This window comes from Hordeum vulgare, chromosome 6H (genome assembly GCF_904849725.1).
Source record: "Hordeum vulgare subsp. vulgare chromosome 6H, MorexV3_pseudomolecules_assembly, whole genome shotgun sequence".
Taxonomy (NCBI): Eukaryota; Viridiplantae; Streptophyta; class Magnoliopsida; order Poales; family Poaceae; genus Hordeum; species Hordeum vulgare.
In genome coordinates this window covers 213432838-213452843 of record NC_058523.1, presented here as the reverse complement: position 1 = coordinate 213452843, position 20006 = coordinate 213432838, and the positions used below count along the sequence as shown (strand labels likewise).

The 20006-nt window shown below is 54.7% G+C and overlaps 1 protein-coding gene across 11 annotated transcripts in view; it reads left to right on the top strand.

Annotated features, from left to right (window-relative positions):
• Positions 1-19346, top strand: part of LOC123402707 (protein phosphatase 2C and cyclic nucleotide-binding/kinase domain-containing protein) — a 30442-nt gene extending 11096 nt beyond the window's left edge. For 4 of the 11 annotated variants that reach the window (XM_045096663.1, XM_045096661.1, XM_045096659.1 and 1 more), the window contains exon 13: positions 1974-2061. In XM_045096663.1, coding sequence (XP_044952598.1) covers positions 1974-1977 — 4 coding nt within the window. In that variant the 3' untranslated portion in view covers positions 1978-2061. Of the gene's footprint in view, positions 1-1973; positions 2096-13067; positions 13539-18563; positions 18721-18825 lie in introns of those variants that run through there. The other 7 variants (XM_045096653.1, XM_045096652.1, XM_045096654.1 and 4 more) reach the window with 5 other exon arrangements.
• The last annotated feature ends 660 nt before the right edge of the window (positions 19347-20006 follow it).

Genomic DNA, 20006 nt, shown 5'->3' with positions numbered 1-20006 from the left:
CACGTTTCTAATAAGCGCTTTTTAAGGAATATAAAACTAATACACATGTTCATCTAGCCCTAAGACCATAGCATAGGACTTTCGTTTCTCCGTCTCGCCCAGCCCGCTCCCGCAGGGGGGGGGGGGGGGGGGGGACCCACGCGCCGCCTCCAGCACTCTACCATCCCCGCCCCCTCCCTCGCCGCCGCCTCAGCGAGCCGTCGGGCAAAGGCCGGCCGGCGTCAGTGGGGCTCGTCTCCCTTCCTCGCGGTGCTCGCTGCCGCGGGACGGCGGCATCGGGCGGAGTCACGACGCTCTACAGGGTGGCGCGGCGAGGCTGCGGCTGGGGCGGCCGGCGGTGGCGCCCTGGTGCGGCTGCGCGGGTGGCTGCTGTGGTGTGGCGGTGCGTGCTTGTGCGGGATGGCTGCGCATCGAGGTGCTGGACCCGATCCAGATCTGGAGTGGGCTGCTCCTCCGTCCGGCTGGCGTGGGCTGAGGCGGCAAGGGTCAGCCGTCACCGGCGTTCAAGGCTGCTGGAGGTGGCTGGCGTCGGGGTGGTGGTGGTTCGTGCTGGTGGTGGCGCTGGCGGCGGTGTGGGCTTCGGCCGGCCCTTGCGTGCGGCGACCTTTGTGGGCTAGGGTGGTGGCGTTCCTGCTGCAGGACGGCTCGGGGCTGCCCCTTGGGGTCCCGGTGAGGATGTGGGCTCATGGCGGTGGTCTGGGTCGTGTCCCACGGCGTGGTGGTGGCTCATGGCGGTGGTCTGGGTCGTGTCCCACGGCGTGGTGGTGGCTCATGGCGGTGGTCGTGGTGGTGGCTCATGGCGGTGGTCTGGGTCGTTTCACGGTGGCGGCTGGACTTTTTTGGCGTCGGCCGGTCGGTGAGCGTCCTTGTCGACCTTCGATTCCTCTCATTGTCGTTCAGGCGCTACCTTCATCGAAGGGTTGGCCCTCTCCCAATCGCGGTTCATCGCTCGTCTCGCGGCCGACAACAGGACCGAGCTTGTCTAGCGCCCGGCCGCAGGACTGGACTCGTCTCGCACCGGCAGTAGGACCGAGCTCATCTCGCGCCCGACAGTAGGACCGGACTCGTCTCGCACCCGGCAGCTGGACCGAGCTTGTCTCGCACCCGACAGCTGGACCGAGCTCGTCTCACGCCCGGCGGCAGGACGGACCGATGGAGGCTAGTTTTGGCCAGCCTATTGGGTCTCGGCGCTGGGGGCCGCTCAGGGGTGCTAAAGGCGGGGCCTTTCGACTCGTCTCTTTGGTTGGGGTAGCGGTGGATGGCGGGTGTGGTGGCGTCAAGGTCTTGGTTGTTGGGGCGGCGGCCCTGGTGGTGGTGTCGCGGTGCTCTTGGGCAAAGCTCGTGGCTTGGTGCTGCCCGGTGACAATGGTCGTGTGGGCGGCATGGTCGTCGGGGTGCGGCGTTCGGGGTGGTGAGTATTGGCCGGGGTGAAAACCTGCTCTATCTACGGACGGACCGGCGGCGGCGTAGCTCGTTCCCTTCTTGAAGGCGTCGTCGCGGCCATCATTGCCCGTCGTGGTGCTCCGGGGGAAACTCTGACCTTGGGTCGGGCGGTGGTGGCGCTCAGGTGTCGTATCCTTCCTGAAGGCGTCGCCTTGGAGCCCACGGTTCGTCGTATGCGGCTTCATCTCTTTGCGGTGGCATGTTCACGGTCGAGGATCCAGCTGCTCTTGTAGTTGTAGTGCTTGGGGTGGTGTTGTTGCGCTCAGCGCCTATGTATATTTGTCTTGGGTGTGTGCGTGTATTGTAGTGGCGTGCATTTGTATCGGGTTATTATTGGTCGTTGCTTTATATATAAAGCGGGGCGAAAGCCTTTTTCGGTAAGACCATAGCATACAAATATATAATCCTTATTCAACCAGGACAAATCTTGATTGTTGTGTAGTTTTTAATTTACTAAATTGACATTTCATGTGATAGGAGAGCAGATAGCATCGCTGTTCTAATGATAAACATGTATTTATGTGTGACAGATAGTTGACTTCAGGTTTGCGAAGAAGTTGGAAGGTGAAAGGACTTACACAATATGTGGCATCGCTGACTCTCTACCTCCAAAGATCGTTCTTGGCAGTGGGCATGGGTTTACTGCTGATTGGTAAGCGGTTATCTACCCCATTTTTGTGTCAGACTTCCCAAATTATGCATGTTGTGAATTATTGTTGTCATCGATGTCTTTTTTGTTGTCATTGTTGCTGTTGGTGTCAGTGCCAGCATGCCCATTTTCCTCTAGAAGATACTTTCAGGGCCGAAAACACAGCAGATGGAGACGTATAAAAATCTAATCTCTCCAAAGAAGCAAGATTAAAGTAGAATAGTAGATACGAAAGTAAAAATTCTCTTAAGAAAAGAATGCACATTAATATTGTTTGCACTACATTCTTCAACTGGAAAGCTATGATGGTAGGAACAGCTAGGGTTCTACCGGGTCTAGGGCGGAGGTTGTAGGGGATGAAACGGGGTTGGCGAGGGCTGGAGCACTGCGGCCGGCGGCGGGGTGCCGTTGCGCGCGAGAGGGAGGCGGCGGCGCAGCTAGGGTTCCGGCTCCTCTGGGAGCCGGGCAATAGAGTTATGACTATATTGCTTAATTCCAAAAGAGTTGTTTATATCGGTTTATATAATCTCACGGCTGGCTAAGATAATTGGAAACTAACTAAGATAACTTGGGCTAAGCCCGTAACTAATCCTGCCCATTGGGCCTCCTCCTTTGGTACGTAGTACCGGTCATAACATTTCTCCCCGCGTGCGCAAACAGTTCGTTCTTGAGCTGGAAGTCTGGATAGTGCTGGCTGAATTCGTCACGCTGCTCCCAAGTCGCGTCCTCCTCGGGAAGGCCTTCCCACTGGATCAACAGGTACCACACCCCGCGACGTAGTTGGGCCCGCAACACCTTTGCTGGCCCGGGAAGGAGGCGCCCGTCGGAAGTCCGGAGTAGCGCCGGCGTGGCTGCCTGTGGCTCCCCACGGAAAGGCTTCACGAGCCCCACATGGAAGACGTCGTGGATGCGAGCACCGGCCGGAAGCTGAAGGCGGCAGGCCACCTTTCCGATGCGCTCTAGCACGGAAAATGGCCCGACATAGCGCGGGCCTAGCTTGCGCTTCGCGCGCGGGTCAAGGGACTGCGTAGAACGGTGAAGGAGACATAGCCACACCCAGTCGCCCACCGCGAACTCCGCCTCGCGGTGGTGGCCGTCATAGTAGTGCTTGGCCAACTGCTGGGCCTGAACGAGGCATTGGTGAACCTCGGCAAGCATCTCGTCGCGGCTGCGAAGAATATCACCCGCCGCCTCCGGGTCAACCGGCAGGATGGCTAGGGGCGGGCGGCCATAGATCACCTCGAACGGTGTGGCGCGCAGGGCGGAGTGATAAGAGGTGTTGTAGCAGTACTCCGCCCACGCAAGCCAGTCCACCCAAGCACGAGGACGATCACCTATAACACAACGCAAATACATGGCAATCACCTTGTTGACCACCTCGGATTGGCTGTCCGTCTGGGGATGAAACGCCGTGCTCAAGCGGAGCTTCACGCCCGCCATCCTCAAGAGATCGCGCCATACATGCCCCATGAACACCGGGTCCCGGTCGCTGACGATCGAAGAGGGAAACCCGTGTAGGCGAACGATGCCGTCGAAGAAGGCCCGGGCTACGGAGGTGGCGGTGTAAGGATGGCCATGCGCGATGAAGTGGGCATACTTGGAGAAGCGATCGACCACTGTGAGGATGACGGACTTGCCGCCCACCTTGGGGAGGCCCTCGATGAAGTCCATGGAGATATCGGCCCAGACCTGAGAGGGCACCTCCAAGGGCTGTAGCAGCCCTGCCGGCTGCCGTGTCTCCGTCTTGTTACGTTGGCACGTCACACAAGACTGCACCCAGTCCCGAACCAGGGCCCGATCGCCGGGGATGTAGAAGTCGGCGCTGAGACGGTGGAGGGTCTTCTGCACACCCTCGTGGCCCGCCGAGTGGGCCAGCAGCAGCACCTGATGACGGAGGTCGCCGTGATCTGGCACGAAGAGGCGTCGCCCATGCAAGAGCAGGCCTTCCGCCAAACGCCACGGCTCCTCCAGGTTGCCGGCATCAAGGAGCTGCCGAAGTAACTGCGCGTCGGGCGCGTCCGTGGTGGCTCGGCGGATGTCATCGAAGAGGGCGAACAAGGGCCCGGAGCGGATGCAGAGGGCCGCCCCGTCGGAGTCGCCCGCGCCAGAGTCGTGGTCGTCGCGGCGGGACAGGGCATCGGCCACGGTGTTAAGGCGGCCTGGATGATACTCGACGGTGAAATTGAAGCCAAAGAGCTTGCTGATCCACTGGTGCTGCGGCACGGTAGACGACCTCTGGTCCAATAAGAACTTGAGGTTGTAGTGATCCGTGCGAATTCGGAACGACCGTCCCCAAAGATATGGCCGCAAGTGGCGCACGGCCTGCACCCAACCAATGAGCTCCCTCTCATATGCCGCGAGCTTGTGATGGCGTGCGGCGAAAGGCCTGCTGAAGAACGCGAGGGGCCCGTCGCCGTGATGAAGGACGGCACCGAACCCGACGCCGGAGGCGTCGCAGTCGACCATGAACGGCCGGTCGAAGTTGGGCATCTGAAGGACGGGTCCCGTCGCGAGGGCCCGTTTGAGGGCCTCGAACGCCTCCGTGGCCTCCGCAGCAGTGGCGGCCAGCTACGGCTGTGGCGTCGCTAGTGGGGCGCCACCCACGCCCTCCCACCGGACGCAGCGACCCAGGCGCCAGAAGGTCATCGTTAGGGCGTCGAATTCCCAGAGAATGGGACCCAGGGTCCGCAAGAAGTCGACGCCGAGGATGAAGTCGAAGCAGCCCAAGTCGATGCCGGCGCATGTGATGGTAAAGTGTTTGTCGCCGATGGTGATGGGAACGTTCTGTGCAAGCCCATGACATTGGAGACGGTTGCCGTTAGCCACGACGACCCGTAGCTGCTCCCCGCCCGTCGGCTGAAGTGCCAAAGCGGCGCATGGTCGACTCGGGCAGGAAGTTATGTGTGGAGCCCGTATCCAGAAGGGCCAGGAGGCGCTCGCCGTGGATCATCATCGGCAGGAGCATAGTCTTCTCCGCTCGTATACCAGCGAGGGCATGGAGGGAGACCACGAGACCTCCGCAGCAGCTGGTGCGGCCAAGTCGCCGAGCTCGTCGGCGGGCGTGTCCTCCTCGACGTAGTCGGCCGCCTCCAAGTAGAAGAGGCGTGGGCAGACGTGGCCGGGCACGCAGGGCTCGTCGCAGTTAAAGCACAGCCCCTGGCGACGGCGCTCGAGCTGCTCGGCCGGGGAGAGCTAGCGGAAGGGCCGCGTCGAGGCCGAAGTAGTAGTCGCAGGAGGGACCGGGGGTGGACGGCTGGGCACATCCGTAGTCTGGGGAACCCGGGCCGACTGTTGGCCACTCCGAGCCGGCGTTGCCTGCTGGAAGGCCAGCGCGCGACGCTCGAATGTGCGGGCGTAGTACATGGCCGTCTGGAGGTCCTGGGGCCCCCAAAGCTCCACGTCCACGCGGATGTGATCTGGCAGACCACCGACGAAGAGCTCGGCCCGCTGCTGAGTGATGACCCACAAGTATAGGGGATCAATCGTAGTCCTTTCTATAAGTAAGAGTGTCGAACCCAACGAGGAGCAGAAGGATCTGACATGTGGTTTTCAGCAAGGAAATATCTGCAAGCACTGAAATTATCGGTAACAAGTGATTGTGTGGGGAGATGATTCGTAGCAAGCAACAAGTAACAAAAGTAGCAACGGTGCAACAAAGTGGCCCAATCCCTTTTGTAGCAAGGACAAGCCTGGACAAAGTCTTATAGGAGGAAAAACGCTCCCGAGGACACATGGGAATTTCTGTCATGCTAGTTTTCATCATGTTCATATGATTCACGTTCGTTACTTTGATAGTTTGATATGTGGGTGAACCGGCGCTTGGGTACTGCCCTTACTTGGACAAGCATCCCACTTATGATTAACCTCTCTCGCAAGCATCCGCAACTACGAAAGAAGAATTAAGACAAAGTCTAACCATAGCATTAAACTAATGGATCCAAATCAGCCCCTTACGAAGTAAAGCATAAACTAGGGTTTAAGCTTCTGTCACTCTAGCAACCCATCATCTACTTACTACTTCCCAATGCTTTCCTCTAGGCCCAAATAATGATGAAGTGTTATGTAGTCGACGTTCACATAACACCACTAGAGGAAAAACAACATGCAACACATCAAAATACCGAATGAATACCAAATTCACATGACTATTATTAGCATGACTTATCCCATGTCCTCAGGAACAAAAGCAACTACTCACAAAGCATAATCATATTCATGACCAGAGAGGTAATGAGTAGCATCAAGGATCTGAACATAAACTCTTCCACCAAGTAATCCAACTAGCATCAACTACAAAGAGTAATCAACACTACTAGCAACCTTACAAGTACCAATCGGAGTCGCGAGACGGAGATTGGTTACAAGTGATGAACTAGGGTTTGGAGATGAGATGGTGCTGATGAAGATGTTGATGGTGACGAGTCCCCTCCGATGAGAGGAGTGTTGGTGATGACGATGGCGACGAATTCCCCCTCCGGGAGGGAAGTTTCCCCGGTAGGATCGTCCTGCCGGAGCTCTAGATTGGTTCTGCTCAAGTTGCGCCTCGTGGCGGCGACGAATCCACGAAAAAGCTCGTCCCTGATTTATTTCCGGACGAAACCCTTCATATAGCAGAAGAGGGGGGCCAGTGGGCCAGCAGGCTGCCCACAAGCCCCCTAGGCGTGGCCAGGGGGTGGCCGCGCCTAGCAGGCTTGTGGCCACCTGCTGCCGGCCCTCTGGCGCTTCTTCGGCCCAGTATTTTTTATAAATCCGGAAAAAAATCCTCGTTGATTTTTACGGCGTTTGGAGTTGCGCAGAATAGGTATCTCAAACTTGCTCCACTTTCAGTCCAGAATATCAGCTGCAGGCATTCTCCCTCTTCATGTAAACCTTGCAAAATAAGAGAGAAAAGGCATAAGTATTGTACCGTGAAGTGAAATAATAATAGCTCAAGAAGCGATAAATATCAACATGAAAACATGATGCAAAATGGACGTATCAACTCCCCCAAGCTTAGACCTCGCTTGTCCTCAAGCGAAAGCCTAGCTCCATAAATATGTCCACATGTTTAGGGAGAGAGGTGTCGACAAAACAAGATACGAACATGCAGGCATCATGATCATGATCAGAACAGCAATACCAACATATAATCTCTCATGCCAAAGTGATAATTCCTTCACAAAGTAAAGTATGGATCAAGAACCTTACCGGGAAGTAACAACCGATAGCCTTTAGTCATGGAAACAATTGCAATTTATCACAACATCACAAAGAGTCAAATAAGAGCTTGTAAAGCAAATCCACACACTCAATTATCCTTTTGTTCTCTACAATTGCTACAACTCACGTGGTAATCATGAGATCAAAGTTTCAGTTGGACACAGAGAATGATAAGGCTTATAGTTTCGCCTCCCAACCATTTACCTCAAGGGTAATGTCAACAATAATAATTCATGAATGCTTACCTCCAAATTGACATATGAGTACAGATCTTTCCCTAGCATATGACGTTAGCCAAGATAAAGGCGAAACAAGGAATTGGTGAAGATCACCATGACTCTTTCAAGGGCAAAAAGTAAAGGTACAAGATAGGCCCTTCGCAGATGGAAGCAGAGGTTGTCATGCGCTTTTGAGGTTTGGTGACGGGTGGGGGCGACAGCTGAAGTGGCCCGGCGAGCGCGGTGCTCGGCGGTGGTGGCTGCTGCCATGGAAGCAGCTGCAGCCCGGTGGCGGGGGCCGGCAGCGCCGCCGGTGACGGACTATAGGGACCGGCCAGATATAGGCGGATCCCTTGGACCGCGGTGGCGAGGTCGCGCAGGGTCCCCGTGACCTCCGGGGTGTTGATAGTCCATATCAAGCCCCCCGATGATGAAGGACAGGAGTTCATGATCGGAGATAGGTTTTCCAGCCATGGCGAGCTCATTAGAGAGAGCACGCATATGGCCGAAATAGGTGGTGGCGTTTTGAGAGCCTTTTTGGGCATTGGAGAGAGCGATGCGACAGTTTTGTTCACGGGAGCGGGATTGGGCTTCAAACATGTTGGCTAAAGCTGCCCAGATTGCATGGGATTTCTCCAAGGATGCAACTTGGATCAAAACTTCTTTGGAGAGATTGCGCAGCAGGTAGGCAACTATCTGCTGATCCTGGATGAGCAAGGGGTTGTAGGTGGGATTGGGTATGGACTGATCTTTGCCATCGGAGTTCTTGCTGACTATGGTTTTGGGTGGTTCGGGAATAGATTGATCTATGTACCCATATAGCCTTGCCCCCATAATTTGAGAGCGAGCTTGGGCTTTCCAAAGTAGTTGGTGCGGTTGAATGGCTCAGATGTGGAGTAGTTGAGGCCAGGGGAAGGGATCTGTGTGGAGGCTCGAGGTGGAAGATGATAGCTGCGGGAAGAAGGGGTTTAGCTAGATGCGATGGAAGAGGAGGCTCTGTATAGCATGGTAAAGATGGATAAAGCGTCTCAACTGTCATACATGACAGCATGGATTTCGAGTCGCTCGACTAGTCGATGAGTCGCAACACAATGGTCGACTCAACTTAGTGTCGACCCGAAAAGCAAGTCGCGACTAGTCGCAACTACATGCCCAACTCTTTCCGAGTCGCTACCCTTGAGATGCATGACAGCCCACAAGTTATATATTGATAATGATTTGGGTTACAAGGCTTGTTGGTGATGTTTTTTTCTCTCGAGAAAACGCAAGGAGCGCTTGCGTTTCGTTTCATTGAAAAGGTGGGAGATTACAGGCCTCCTAAGAGGTGATGATTACAAGGCCTGTTCGTCATCAATGGACGTCCCAAGAGGCGGGCAGCACAACTCTCAACCCTTGTGCCCAACATTTGGCTTGTACTTTGATCCTATCAACTAATCCTTCTATCGAGGGTCTCGCGTTGTTGAAGTCGCGTCGTTGAAGACACAATCGTTCCGCAGTTTCCAATTCATCCAGGGGACAAGCATTGTGATGGATTGTAGAGCCTTGTGGAGTGCGGGCGGGGTTTGCTCCTCGCTCGTTGCCACAAGTCATGCAAGGTAGGTTCGTTACCTGGTGGTTGCACCGGTATGTGCGTCCAGTCCAGAATGGTGTGCCAAGCTTGCTTGGCCAATGGGCATGCTAGAAGCAAGTGATGGATTGTCTCTGGCTCATCGGTCTTTGTTGGCGAGCCAGTGAAAGAATCTGACCCGTGGCGGCATCCAACCCTTCCAGATGAGCTTCCAAGAGGGGCAGCGAGTGGATCCCTGGAATGTGGCGACGTAGCAAGACTGCGCCGTGTATGTGCCGCTGGCCGTCCATTTCCAAAGCAGCCGGTCGGGCTCAGTCAAGAGGGCGAATTGTTGGGCAGCCTGCCAGAGTAGCAGGTACTGACCTATCTCGTGTATCCCGAGGGTTCCTTGGATGTCGCGGGCCCAGGTATTCCCGTGGAGGCCCTCTGCCACCGTTCTCGTTCTGCGTCGCCGCTTGGGATGCACTGGTAGGGGGCAATTTCCCGGACTAATTGTCCATGTATCCAGCGGTCCTCCCAGAAAAGGGTTGTCAATCCGTTGCCAAGGGCCATACTGGTGGATGCAAAAAACATCGCACTCTCCTTCGTCAACTATAGGTCTAATCCTTGACATGCATGTTCGGTGTCCGTGCGGGCAAACCACATCCAACGCAGCCGAAGTGCCAGACCTGTACGCTCCAGATCACGGATCCCAAGGCCACTGTATTCAACGGGCCGACAGGTGTGGCGCCAGTTGACATGACAATGCCCTCTATTGGCAGTGGCGCGTCCGGCCTAAAGAAATCCCCATTGTAGTTTCTCGAGTTGTTTTATGGTCTTCTTTGGAGGGGCAAAAGCGAGCAACTGGTGGATCGGTATTGAGCTCAGAACAGACTTTACCAGCGCTAGTCGCCCAACTTTGTTCATGAGCCATGCCTTCCATGCCGGGAGCCTAGCTGCCACCGAATCGACGAGGGGTTGCAGCTAGGCAGCAGTGGGGCGGCGGAGCGTCAGCGGGATGCCCAGGTAGGTGATAGGCAATTCGACCATCGGCCATCCTAGTTGAGTGATCATCGCTGCAGTGTCGGGGTTGCCATGGATGATGGTAGCTGAGCTCTTGGCGTAGTTGACTCTGAGCCCGGTTGCTCTGCCAAACAAGGTGAGGATCCCCTTGATGGCAGCCACGTCGTCCTGTGTGGCGTGGCAGGACACCATGACGTCGTCGGCATAGAGAGAGATCGCCGGGATGTCGCGTTTGTGGTGGAGCGGGCGAAGTATGCTGCACTCATGGGCGCGTCGAATGAGGCAGCCGAGGGTGTCCACGGCGAGCATGAAGAGCTGTGGGGACGTCGGGTCTCCCTGGCGCAGGCCACACCGAAACCAGATGGGTGGCCCGGCCTCGCCGTTGAGCATGACGCGGGTGCTGGACGTCGCAAGTAAGATCGCCAACCACTCCCGAAACCTGGTTCCAAAACCATATCGGGCGAGAACCTCAAAGAGGATAGGCCATGATATGGAATCGAAGGCCCGCGCGATGTCCAGTTTCAACATGATCCGTGGGGCCTTTAGGTGATGTAGCATCTTGAGCGATTGCCTAACCAGGACGAAGTTGTCATGGAGACTCCGGTTGGGGATGAACGCGTTCTGGTTGCGGCTGACCAAGCCACCTAGTCTTGGAGCGAGCCGGAGCGATAGCACCTTCGTGAAGATTTTTGCCATGAGGTGTATCAAGCAGATCGGTCGGTAGTCGCGAAGTTCGCTTGCGTCAGCGCGTTTGGGCAGCAGGATCAATAGCGCCTGGTTAAGCTTGCAGAAGCCACGACCGCGTAGCTCATACAGTTGTTGGAAGACATCCAGGATGTCTTGTCGAATAATACTCCAGCAAGCTCTTATAAATTCGTCCGTGAACCTGTCCGGCCCAGGCACTTTCCGCGCCGGGAGCAGTCTGATGGCATTCCATATCTCCTCATGGCTAAAATGGCTGAACTAAGTCGCATGGCTCGATGAGATTGTCCAGGTTGAGCGAGCCTTCGTAGTCAGCAGGACGACCGAAGAGTGCGTGTCCATGGCCATGCCGTTAGTGTGGCCCTGAGGTTGTGTGTCTGTATGGCGGCGCTTGCGACCGAGGTGGCTCGTCCGCCCTTGGCTCGGGGCGTGGTTCTAGCCATCCCCCTCGCGTGTGCCTTCTCCTCCATTCCCTGCGGCCGGCTAACCGCCGAGCTGTGGTGCCCTGCTCGGCGCGACGCACGCCACCGCAATGGAAATCGGGTAGGTGAGCGTCCTGATGGTCGGCACGTCGGAGCCCAAGCGAGTGGGGGTTTGCTCGACGATCTCCAGAACTGCGGCTCTCCGGATGTTGTCCGGGCAGTGTGTGCGTCCCGCTAGCCGAAACGTGGCCATGTCGGCCCGGGAGCGCGTGTTGAGGTGGAGTCGCTCGATCCAGCAAGACTCTCCAAGGATGTGCTCGGTAGTGGATAGATTCCAGGCCTGGGCAGGGATGCCATGGAGCTCAAGCTCAACACTGAACTCGGACACAACAGAGCCGGCATGGGCGAGCTTGCTCCAGGGCCGGATGGAGAGGGAGAAGCGTGGCGAGTTGATGAAGTGGTCTCCGTCTAGCCAACGTCTGGTGGTGTGAGTACTGAACAGGATCAGGAAATCCTCGGGGTGATGGGCATGCACGGTGAAGTCGCCATCGGCAAGGTCGAAGGTGTTGAGGAGCGCGACGGAGACCTCGGTGCACGAAACGCGCGGCCTGTAGTGTCAGCGACCTTGACATGGGGGACCCGCATCCCCAACAGGCTCCCACAACTGCCAGGCTCGCACGGGCCAGGCAGCCCAACTCCCGCTACGTCGGCCTAGCCTGGTCCAAGTGAAGGCCATCTACTTATCCCAGCGAGAGGGACGGGGCAAGGCATCCGGTGGATCAGGGCAACGACAACGATAACGGCTACCTCCTGTTCTTCTTCCTCCCCGACTCCCCTCCATCACATTCGTGTATCTCCATGTAATAGCTACCGAAGACCAGAATTCGTGTGATATATTAATAGATCTGAGGGAATCCAGCTCCAGTATCCTATCATCTGGTATCAGAGACCAATCTTCCACCCAGCCCTCCGTTCTGGCGCACCTGATCGAGACCCGGGCCGTGACCCAGTCGCGAGCGTGCATCGACGCCATGGATCCCTCCGTCTCCACTCTCCTCAGCCGACTCGAGGCAGCTCTCGACGCCAACACCAAGGCCCAGCAACTCGTCGCGACAAGAGTCAACGACCTCGTCCACTGGAGGCCATATCTCGAGCGCCGACTAGCCGATCTGGACGAGGCAGTCACAGTGCTCCAAGCCGCGCGATCGGATCTTTCCCAGGGATCCGATGCCGCTGCGACTGCCAAGCACACGGGGACTGTTTCCTCTCCACAAGGGCCCGATGGTCACGGCGACGCACATCTTCCACGGGGGCACGCGGCGGCGTCCATGGGGACACCGGCGCCGCTCCCGGCAACAGGTCAGCCCACGGTGCCGATTCCTCCTGGTTTGCCTTTACCGTTTGCACATGCCAAACATCTGCTTGCAGGACTTGGCCAGACCTCCTCGTCCGTGGAAAACTCTGTGTGAGCAGTATTTCCATGTTTGGCATCGATTCGTCGTTCTGGGTTCCTATGGCAGCTCTCAATTTCTCTGGTCCTGCCGCTATCTGGCTGCAGTCAGTGCAAAAACGGCTGGGCGAGTTCGACTGGAATTCGTTCACAACCTTACTGTGCACACGGTTCGGTCGTGATCGACACCAAATGCTGATTAGACAGTTTTATACTCTGAGACAGACTTCTTCTGTAGCAGATTATATTGAGAAATTTGAACTCATCATCAATCATTTGAATTCACTCTGATTCCATTCATCCTTACTATTTTCTTACTCGTTTTGTCGAGGGGCTGAGGAAGAGGTGGTGATCATTCATCGCTAAACCTTACTGTTTTCTCGTTTTCTTACTATTTTCTTACTATTTTCTGTAGCAGTTTTATACTATCATTCGAGCGGTGGTGCTGGTTTAGCGACCACCGGATCTCGACACAGCTTGTGCTTTGGCTCTGCTCCAGGAAGAGGTGGCCGGGGGCGGACTCGGTTCATCACCACGCCCCCCTGGACCGGTGCCGCGTGCAGGCATACCACTGCCACTGCCGCCTCCACCAGTTCGACACACACCACCGGCACCAACAACGGCCGTCGACAAGCGTGGTACAGAGGCAGCCCGCGCCGACACCTCCAAGCTCAAGGCTCTGAGAGATTACAGGCGCGCCCGTGGGTTGTGCTTCAAGTGCGGGGAACGATGGGGGCATGATCATGTATGCCCCACCTCGATTCAGCTGCACGTCGTCGAGGAACTGCTCGACATGTTCGACCTCGACAACCTCATCGACACGCAGCTGCCGTCTCCAAGCAGCACAAGTGATTCAGTCATGGCCATCTCACTGTCGGCCGTGACTGGGGGGGGGGGGGGGGGGGGAAGGCATTTCAATTGCGTGCTTGGATCCAGGGGCGTGAAGTTCTCCTGTTGGTGGACTCAGGCAGCTCCAATTCCTTCATCGACGCTGGTCTTGCTGCTGCCCTGTCAGGTGTGCAACCTCTGCCTAGACCGGAACGCGTCCGTGTCGCTGATGGAGGAGAGATGATCTGCTCAACCTTCATTCCCAGCTGTCCGTGGTACTCACAAGGCCAAGAATTCTTCACGGATCTGAAGGTGTTGGCCCTGGGCACTTATGATGCAATTCTGGGAATGGACTGGCTCGAAGAGCACAGCCCCATGACAGTCTATTGGCGCAACCGATTCATCGAGATTTCCACTCCAGCAGGGCCACTCCGGCTCGAGGGGCATGATGCTGCTTCTGCAGTCTGTGAGTCTATTAACAGTGTGCAGCTCCAAGGTCTCTGCAGCAAAGGGAGTATCTCACATATCGTGCATCTGTGCGTGGTTGCTCCAGCATCTGAACCTTCAACTCCTATTCCAGAGTGCATTCAGCGTGTCATCAACGAATTCCCTGATGTGTTCGCAGAACCCACCGGTCTGCCCCCGAGACGTGCCTGTGATCACCGGATACCCCTCATTCCCGGCGCACAACCAGTGAACATTCGACCCTACCGACACAAACCAGAACACAAAACAGAGATCGAAGCACAAGTGGAAGCTCTGCTCAATCATTCAACACAGTACCAGCCCCTTTTCTTCACCTGTCATTCTAGTAAAGAAAAAAGATGGAACGTGGCGCCTGTGCATAGACTACAGACATCTCAACGCCCTCACTGTGGTGGCCAAATACCCAGTCCCTGTTATCGAAGAACTCTTGGATGAACTACAAGGAGCAGCCTGGTTTTCTAAACTAGACCTCCGTGCGGGTTACCATCAGATCAGACTTGCACTGGGGGAAGAGCACAAGACAACATTCCAAACACACCAAGGCCACTTTGAATTCAAGGTCGTCTCATTCGGCTTAGCAGCTGCACTGGCAACACTCCTCGGTTCCATGACAACAGCACTCAAGCCTGTCAACCGTGTTTGCGTGCTCCACTTCTTTGATGACATATTGGTTTTCAGCATTACTCTGTCAGACCATGTCATCCATCTCCGACAAGTCCTGCAACTGCTGCGACATGACAAGTGGCACGTCAAACTCAGAAAATGTGCTTTCGGCCAGCAGGAGATTTCATATCTGGGCCATATCATCAGCGCTGAGGGAGTGTCCACCGATCCCTCTAAGATCACAGCAGTCGCCAACTGGTCAGCTTCTACAGACATCAAGGGGGTTCGCAGTTTCCTGAGGTTAGCAGGGTACTATCGGCGTTTCGTCAGGAACTTTGGAGTGATAGCGCGCCCCCTGTTCAATCTGCTCAAAAAGGGGACCCCATTCCTACGGACTCCAGTCACAGAAGAAGCATTCCGGGTGCTCAAACAACAGCTCATTTCAGCCTCAGTTCTGGCTCTTCCCAATTTTAAGCAGTCGTTCACAGTGGAGACAGATGCCAGCGACCGCGGCATCGGGGCCATCCTGCAGCAACAAGGGCATCCGATTGCGTTCATGAGCAAGGCTCTCAGCCCGCGGTACCAAGGACTATCCACCTACGAGAAAGAGTACTTGGCCATCATTGTAGCTGTGGACCAATGGCGCCCATATCTTCAGCACGCTGAATTTGATATTCTCATAGATCAGAAGAGTCTAGTCCACTTGGAGGAACAACGTGTGACGACCCCATGGCAGCAAAAGGCTTTCACCAAGTTACTCGGCCTTCATTACCGTATCCGTTACAAGAAAGGGATCGAGAACGTCGGGGCCGACGCGTTATCCCGAGCCAATCCATCGGAGACTCTAGCTACGATCACTTCCTGTCAACCAGCATGGCTCAAAGACGTCACTGCAGCTACATTAACAACCCGCAAGCTGAACGGCTACTGGAGCAGTTGGCAGTTCGAGAGGATCCCAAGGGGCGCTTCACATTGCAACAGGGTGTTCTGCGTTTCCGTGGCAGGATATGGCTGGGAGGGAACGTAGCTATTCAGCAGAAAATTATTTCAGCTTTCCATGACAGTCTTTCAGCTTTCCATGACAGTCCAGTAGGGGGGCACTCAGGGTTCCCAGTGACTTTACCGTCGCATTGCTCGCTTGGCCCAAGATGAAGATACATGTCCAGCAATATGTTCGCTGCTGTCAAATCTGTCAGCAAGCCAAGCCCGACCGAGCCGCATCACCAGGTCTGCTGCTGCCACTACCCATTCTAGATCGGCCATGGGAGATGATTTCGATGGACTTCGTCGACGGCTTGCCGCAATCCAGTAAGTTTAACTGTTTGCTTGTGGTGGTGGAGAAACGAACCAAATTCGCCTACTTCTTGCCGCTGGCTCATCCATACACAGCAGCGTCGGTAGCTCAGCTTTACTTGCATCAAATCTACAAGGTTCATGGTCTGCCAGGAGCTATTGTTTCGGACAGGGATCCCGTGTTCACCAGTCACTTTTGGCAGGAGCTATTTCGCGGTGTAGGCACAGAACTCAGACTGAGCACAGCACAGCACCCGCAGACGGATGGCCAAACTGAACGCGTCAATCAATGCGTAGAAACCTTTCGTCGCTGTTTTACAGGCCTGTCCTCGGCGCTGGAGCTTTTGGATTCCTCTGGCTCAATTCTAGTACAACAACTCCCACCACTCTGTCATTGGGATGACTCATGCAAGGCCATGTTCGGCTATGAACCGCGCCACTGGGGACTCTCATCAACTACGGTTTACTCAGACCCTGCACTACACTCATGGATTGACGAGCGGGCTCTGGTGCAAGATCTCCTGCAACAACACCTCAACCGGGCCCGTCAAATTATGAAGGAGCAAGCAGACAAGAAACGCTCATTCCGAACCTTCTCTGTGGGTGAGCATGTCTACCTCAAGCTACAACCATATATCCAAACATCTATTGCTCCTCGGGAGAATCACAAGCTCGCCTTCAAGTACTACGGGCCGTTCCAGATTGTCGCCAAAATCAATGAAGTTGCCTTCAAACTTCAGCTGCCTCCACAAGCTACGGTGCATCCGGTGTTCCACGTTGCTCCACCGCGCTCTTCTCCCGGGTACGACAGTTGAAACTCACCTGCCTCATTCATCTAATGATTTGGCTGTTCCCATAGCAGTCCTGCAAACCCGATGGCGCAAGCACAAGGATGGCGTGCGCGAACAAGTGAAGATTCAGTGGTCCGCTTCTTCAGCGATGGGGCAATCATGGGTAGACAAAGCAAGTCTGCTGGCGCGTTTTCCGCACGCCGAGGCTTGGGGACAAGCCTCAGCTCAAGAAGAGGGGGATGTCAGCGACCCTGACATGGGGGACCCGCATCCCCAACATGCTCCCACAACTGCCAGGCAGCCCAACTCCCGCTACGTTGGCCCAGCCTGGTCCAAGTGAAGGCCATCTACTTATCCCAGCGAGAGGGACGGGGCAAGGCATCCGGTGGATCAGGGCAACGACAACAACGACGGCTGCCTCCTGTTCTTCTTCCTCCTCGACTCCCCTCCACCACATTCGTGTATCTCCATGTAATAGCTACGTAAGACCAGAATTCGTGTGATATATTAGTAGATATGAGGGAATCCAGCTCCAATATCCTATCATGTTGCCGGTGATGGAAGCGACCATCGCACGGCTCAGGACCTGCTTGGCCTCCTCCATCTCGACAGAGTGCGCTATGATCACTCTGGTTGGCTCTTGCACTTGCACGGCCAGCGCGCGAGCCAGTCTGGTGACCGTGGCGGGGGGGGGGGGGGGGGGGGGGGGGCTTGGACTGGAGCGCACTCCCGAACGGCCGGTCCGACGCGCTCCTGGGCAGCAGGCGTGGCGTGCTCCGGAGTGGCAGGTCCGGCGCGGCCGATGGTGCAAGAGCGCGAGTCGTGGCCGGGGATGAGGCACTGCCGACATCTGATGTCATTCGTGCAATCCCTCACCTGATTACTAGGATCGAGGCAACGGAAGCAGAGTCCAGCGAGCTCCTCCTGGGAGGGGCTGCGGCGTCGCTGCGGTTTTGGGCTGGTTGTGGCGTCCTGGCGCGGGCTGCGATAGCGGTTCCTGCGGCGAGGTTGCTGGTACCCCTCAGCATCTACCTGGACACTGACGACGACTCGATGCACCTCGGAATGAGGGCCGAGGCGGGTCGATACGTGTGGCCGGCGGGGGTCGACGGCCCGCGGAGCGGGGGGCGCGCGTGGCGCAGAGAGGGGCTGGGGGGCCGGCGGGGTGCACGCGACGTCGATGTACGAGCGCGCCGAGGATTCCCGAATCCGGCTAGCGGCCACGAGAGGACACGTGGTCGCCGGAAAGGGTTGCTCGAGGCTCGACAGGGTCAGTGTTTACAGACGCCATGGCCAGGGAGGGCTGGGGGCTTAGGAGGTGGGTCATCGTCGGGGGTTCGGCGGCGGCAGGGCTGGGAAGGTGGGTCATCGTCGGGGGTTTGGCGGCGGCAGAGCTGGGAAGGTGGGCTGCTGTCGGGCAGGTGGAGCGGGAGGGAGGGAGCGGAGCGGAGTCTTTTTCTGTAACTTAGTCTTGACAAACAGATAAATTACAGGAGGTTTAAGAGAAGAGGTAGATTAGACAGTTAAGATCTCAAGCCTAACCGACGGCCTAAGGCTGGTCGTAATTGGAGTACCATAGCTAGTATCATTACCATAGCTACTATCATGCATGCCAACTAAGCAATTTTGACGAGGTGACATAGAATTAAATGAAGAAAGAGAGGGTTGAGTATCATATCATGATACGTGTGCTACTATGTGTCATGCATGGCAATAAATGACATATCCTATGATACTAACATATGATACTATGCATTACGGATGGAGTATCATACACTAGTATCATATGCATGATACTAGTATATGATACTCCCCATTACAACCAGCCTAACTGAAGTTAGGATCCTGAGAACGATATGCTTTAACACTGTAAACATTAAGCAATTGTTTTTTTGCTTTTGCATGATCAGGTGGGCGCTTGGAGTATTGATTTATTTCATGCTACAATCGGACATGCCATTTGGGTCCTGGAGGGAGAGCGAGCTAGAACCTTTCGGTAAGATTGCGAAAGGTCGCCTAATTATACCGTCAGCTTTCAGTGTTGAAGTTGCTGACCTTATAACCAAGGTTGTATCCACGGTCCAATGTTTGTACTTCCATTGTTCATCTATCTTTGACCTTATTTGTTCTATATGCAATAAGGCAACTCAATTTTGTGGTTTCTCTGGCCAGCTACTTGTGGTCGATGAAAATACACGCCTTGGAGCCACAGGTGCCGACGCTGTGAAGGAACACCCCTGGTTTGATGGCATTGACTGGAAACAAATAGCAGATGGCCCTTCAAGAGTACCTCAAGAAATATCTAATCGCATCAACATCTATGTAGAAACTCTTAAGCAGGATTTAACAGTGCCCCCTTCCATCCTGAGAAAAGATCCTGCTGATCTGACTACTCCAGAGTGGATCAAAGATTGGTAATTTCAGATGAACGCTGACAGATTGTTTATGCTCTTTAAGAAAACTTTTTTGCTTTTTTGCAAGGCATTTTCATATCTTGGAAAACAAGATATCCAGATGATTAAACCTAGCGAAGTTTTGTCAACAGATAAATGGTCAAGCTGCAATCATTTCTTTAGTGCCATCAAAACGAGAAAATAGTGATAAATTGGCTTCTAAGGCACCAACATTGGATTGTAAGGTGGCTAATAATCCGTGTGATACATATCTATGGATATCCTTACTTTCACTTGTCAGTTATTTTGCCATTTTCATCTTTAGCTATCCATCTGTGTGATTTTGTGTAAAATATTTAAGAGAAGTGTGTCCGAAGGTACATTTGTTTTGATAGAGTATATATTAATATCGTGAAGATACCAATTATACCCGGCCACTGCAACTACGCAATGCCTTAATGACATGATGGATGCCCACAGCTAAAAAAGAAGAAAAATAAGCTAAGAAAAAAGAAAAGTCTTGCAATAACAGCACAACCATCAACAAGATGTTGAACAAGACAACATCTGATGTCCAAGTTCTTCAAAAGAGACGTCTTCAAGAAGGAAATAGTACACCAGCATTGTCGTCGCCCGGTTATAGATCTTGGGGTTTCATCTTGGAGATAATCCCTGCTCTCAGAACAATGCATGGCTCTCAGAACAATGCCTTCAACAAGATCATTGTCAGGCGCAATCAATTAAGGCTAAACCTTAGATTTTCATCGTGGAAAGCAAGACTTTGAACTTCATCTGTGTTGTCGCCCCCACTTACATACTGTTTCTATGCAACCCGAAACTCGAAGCAAGTTTCTCAATGCTGTAGGCTCCAATCACCATTAGTAGTCCTTCAATCTTGGCTTCCATGACATTCTCCGCCTTTGACTTCACCATGGAGCTAACCATATCTCCCGATGGGAA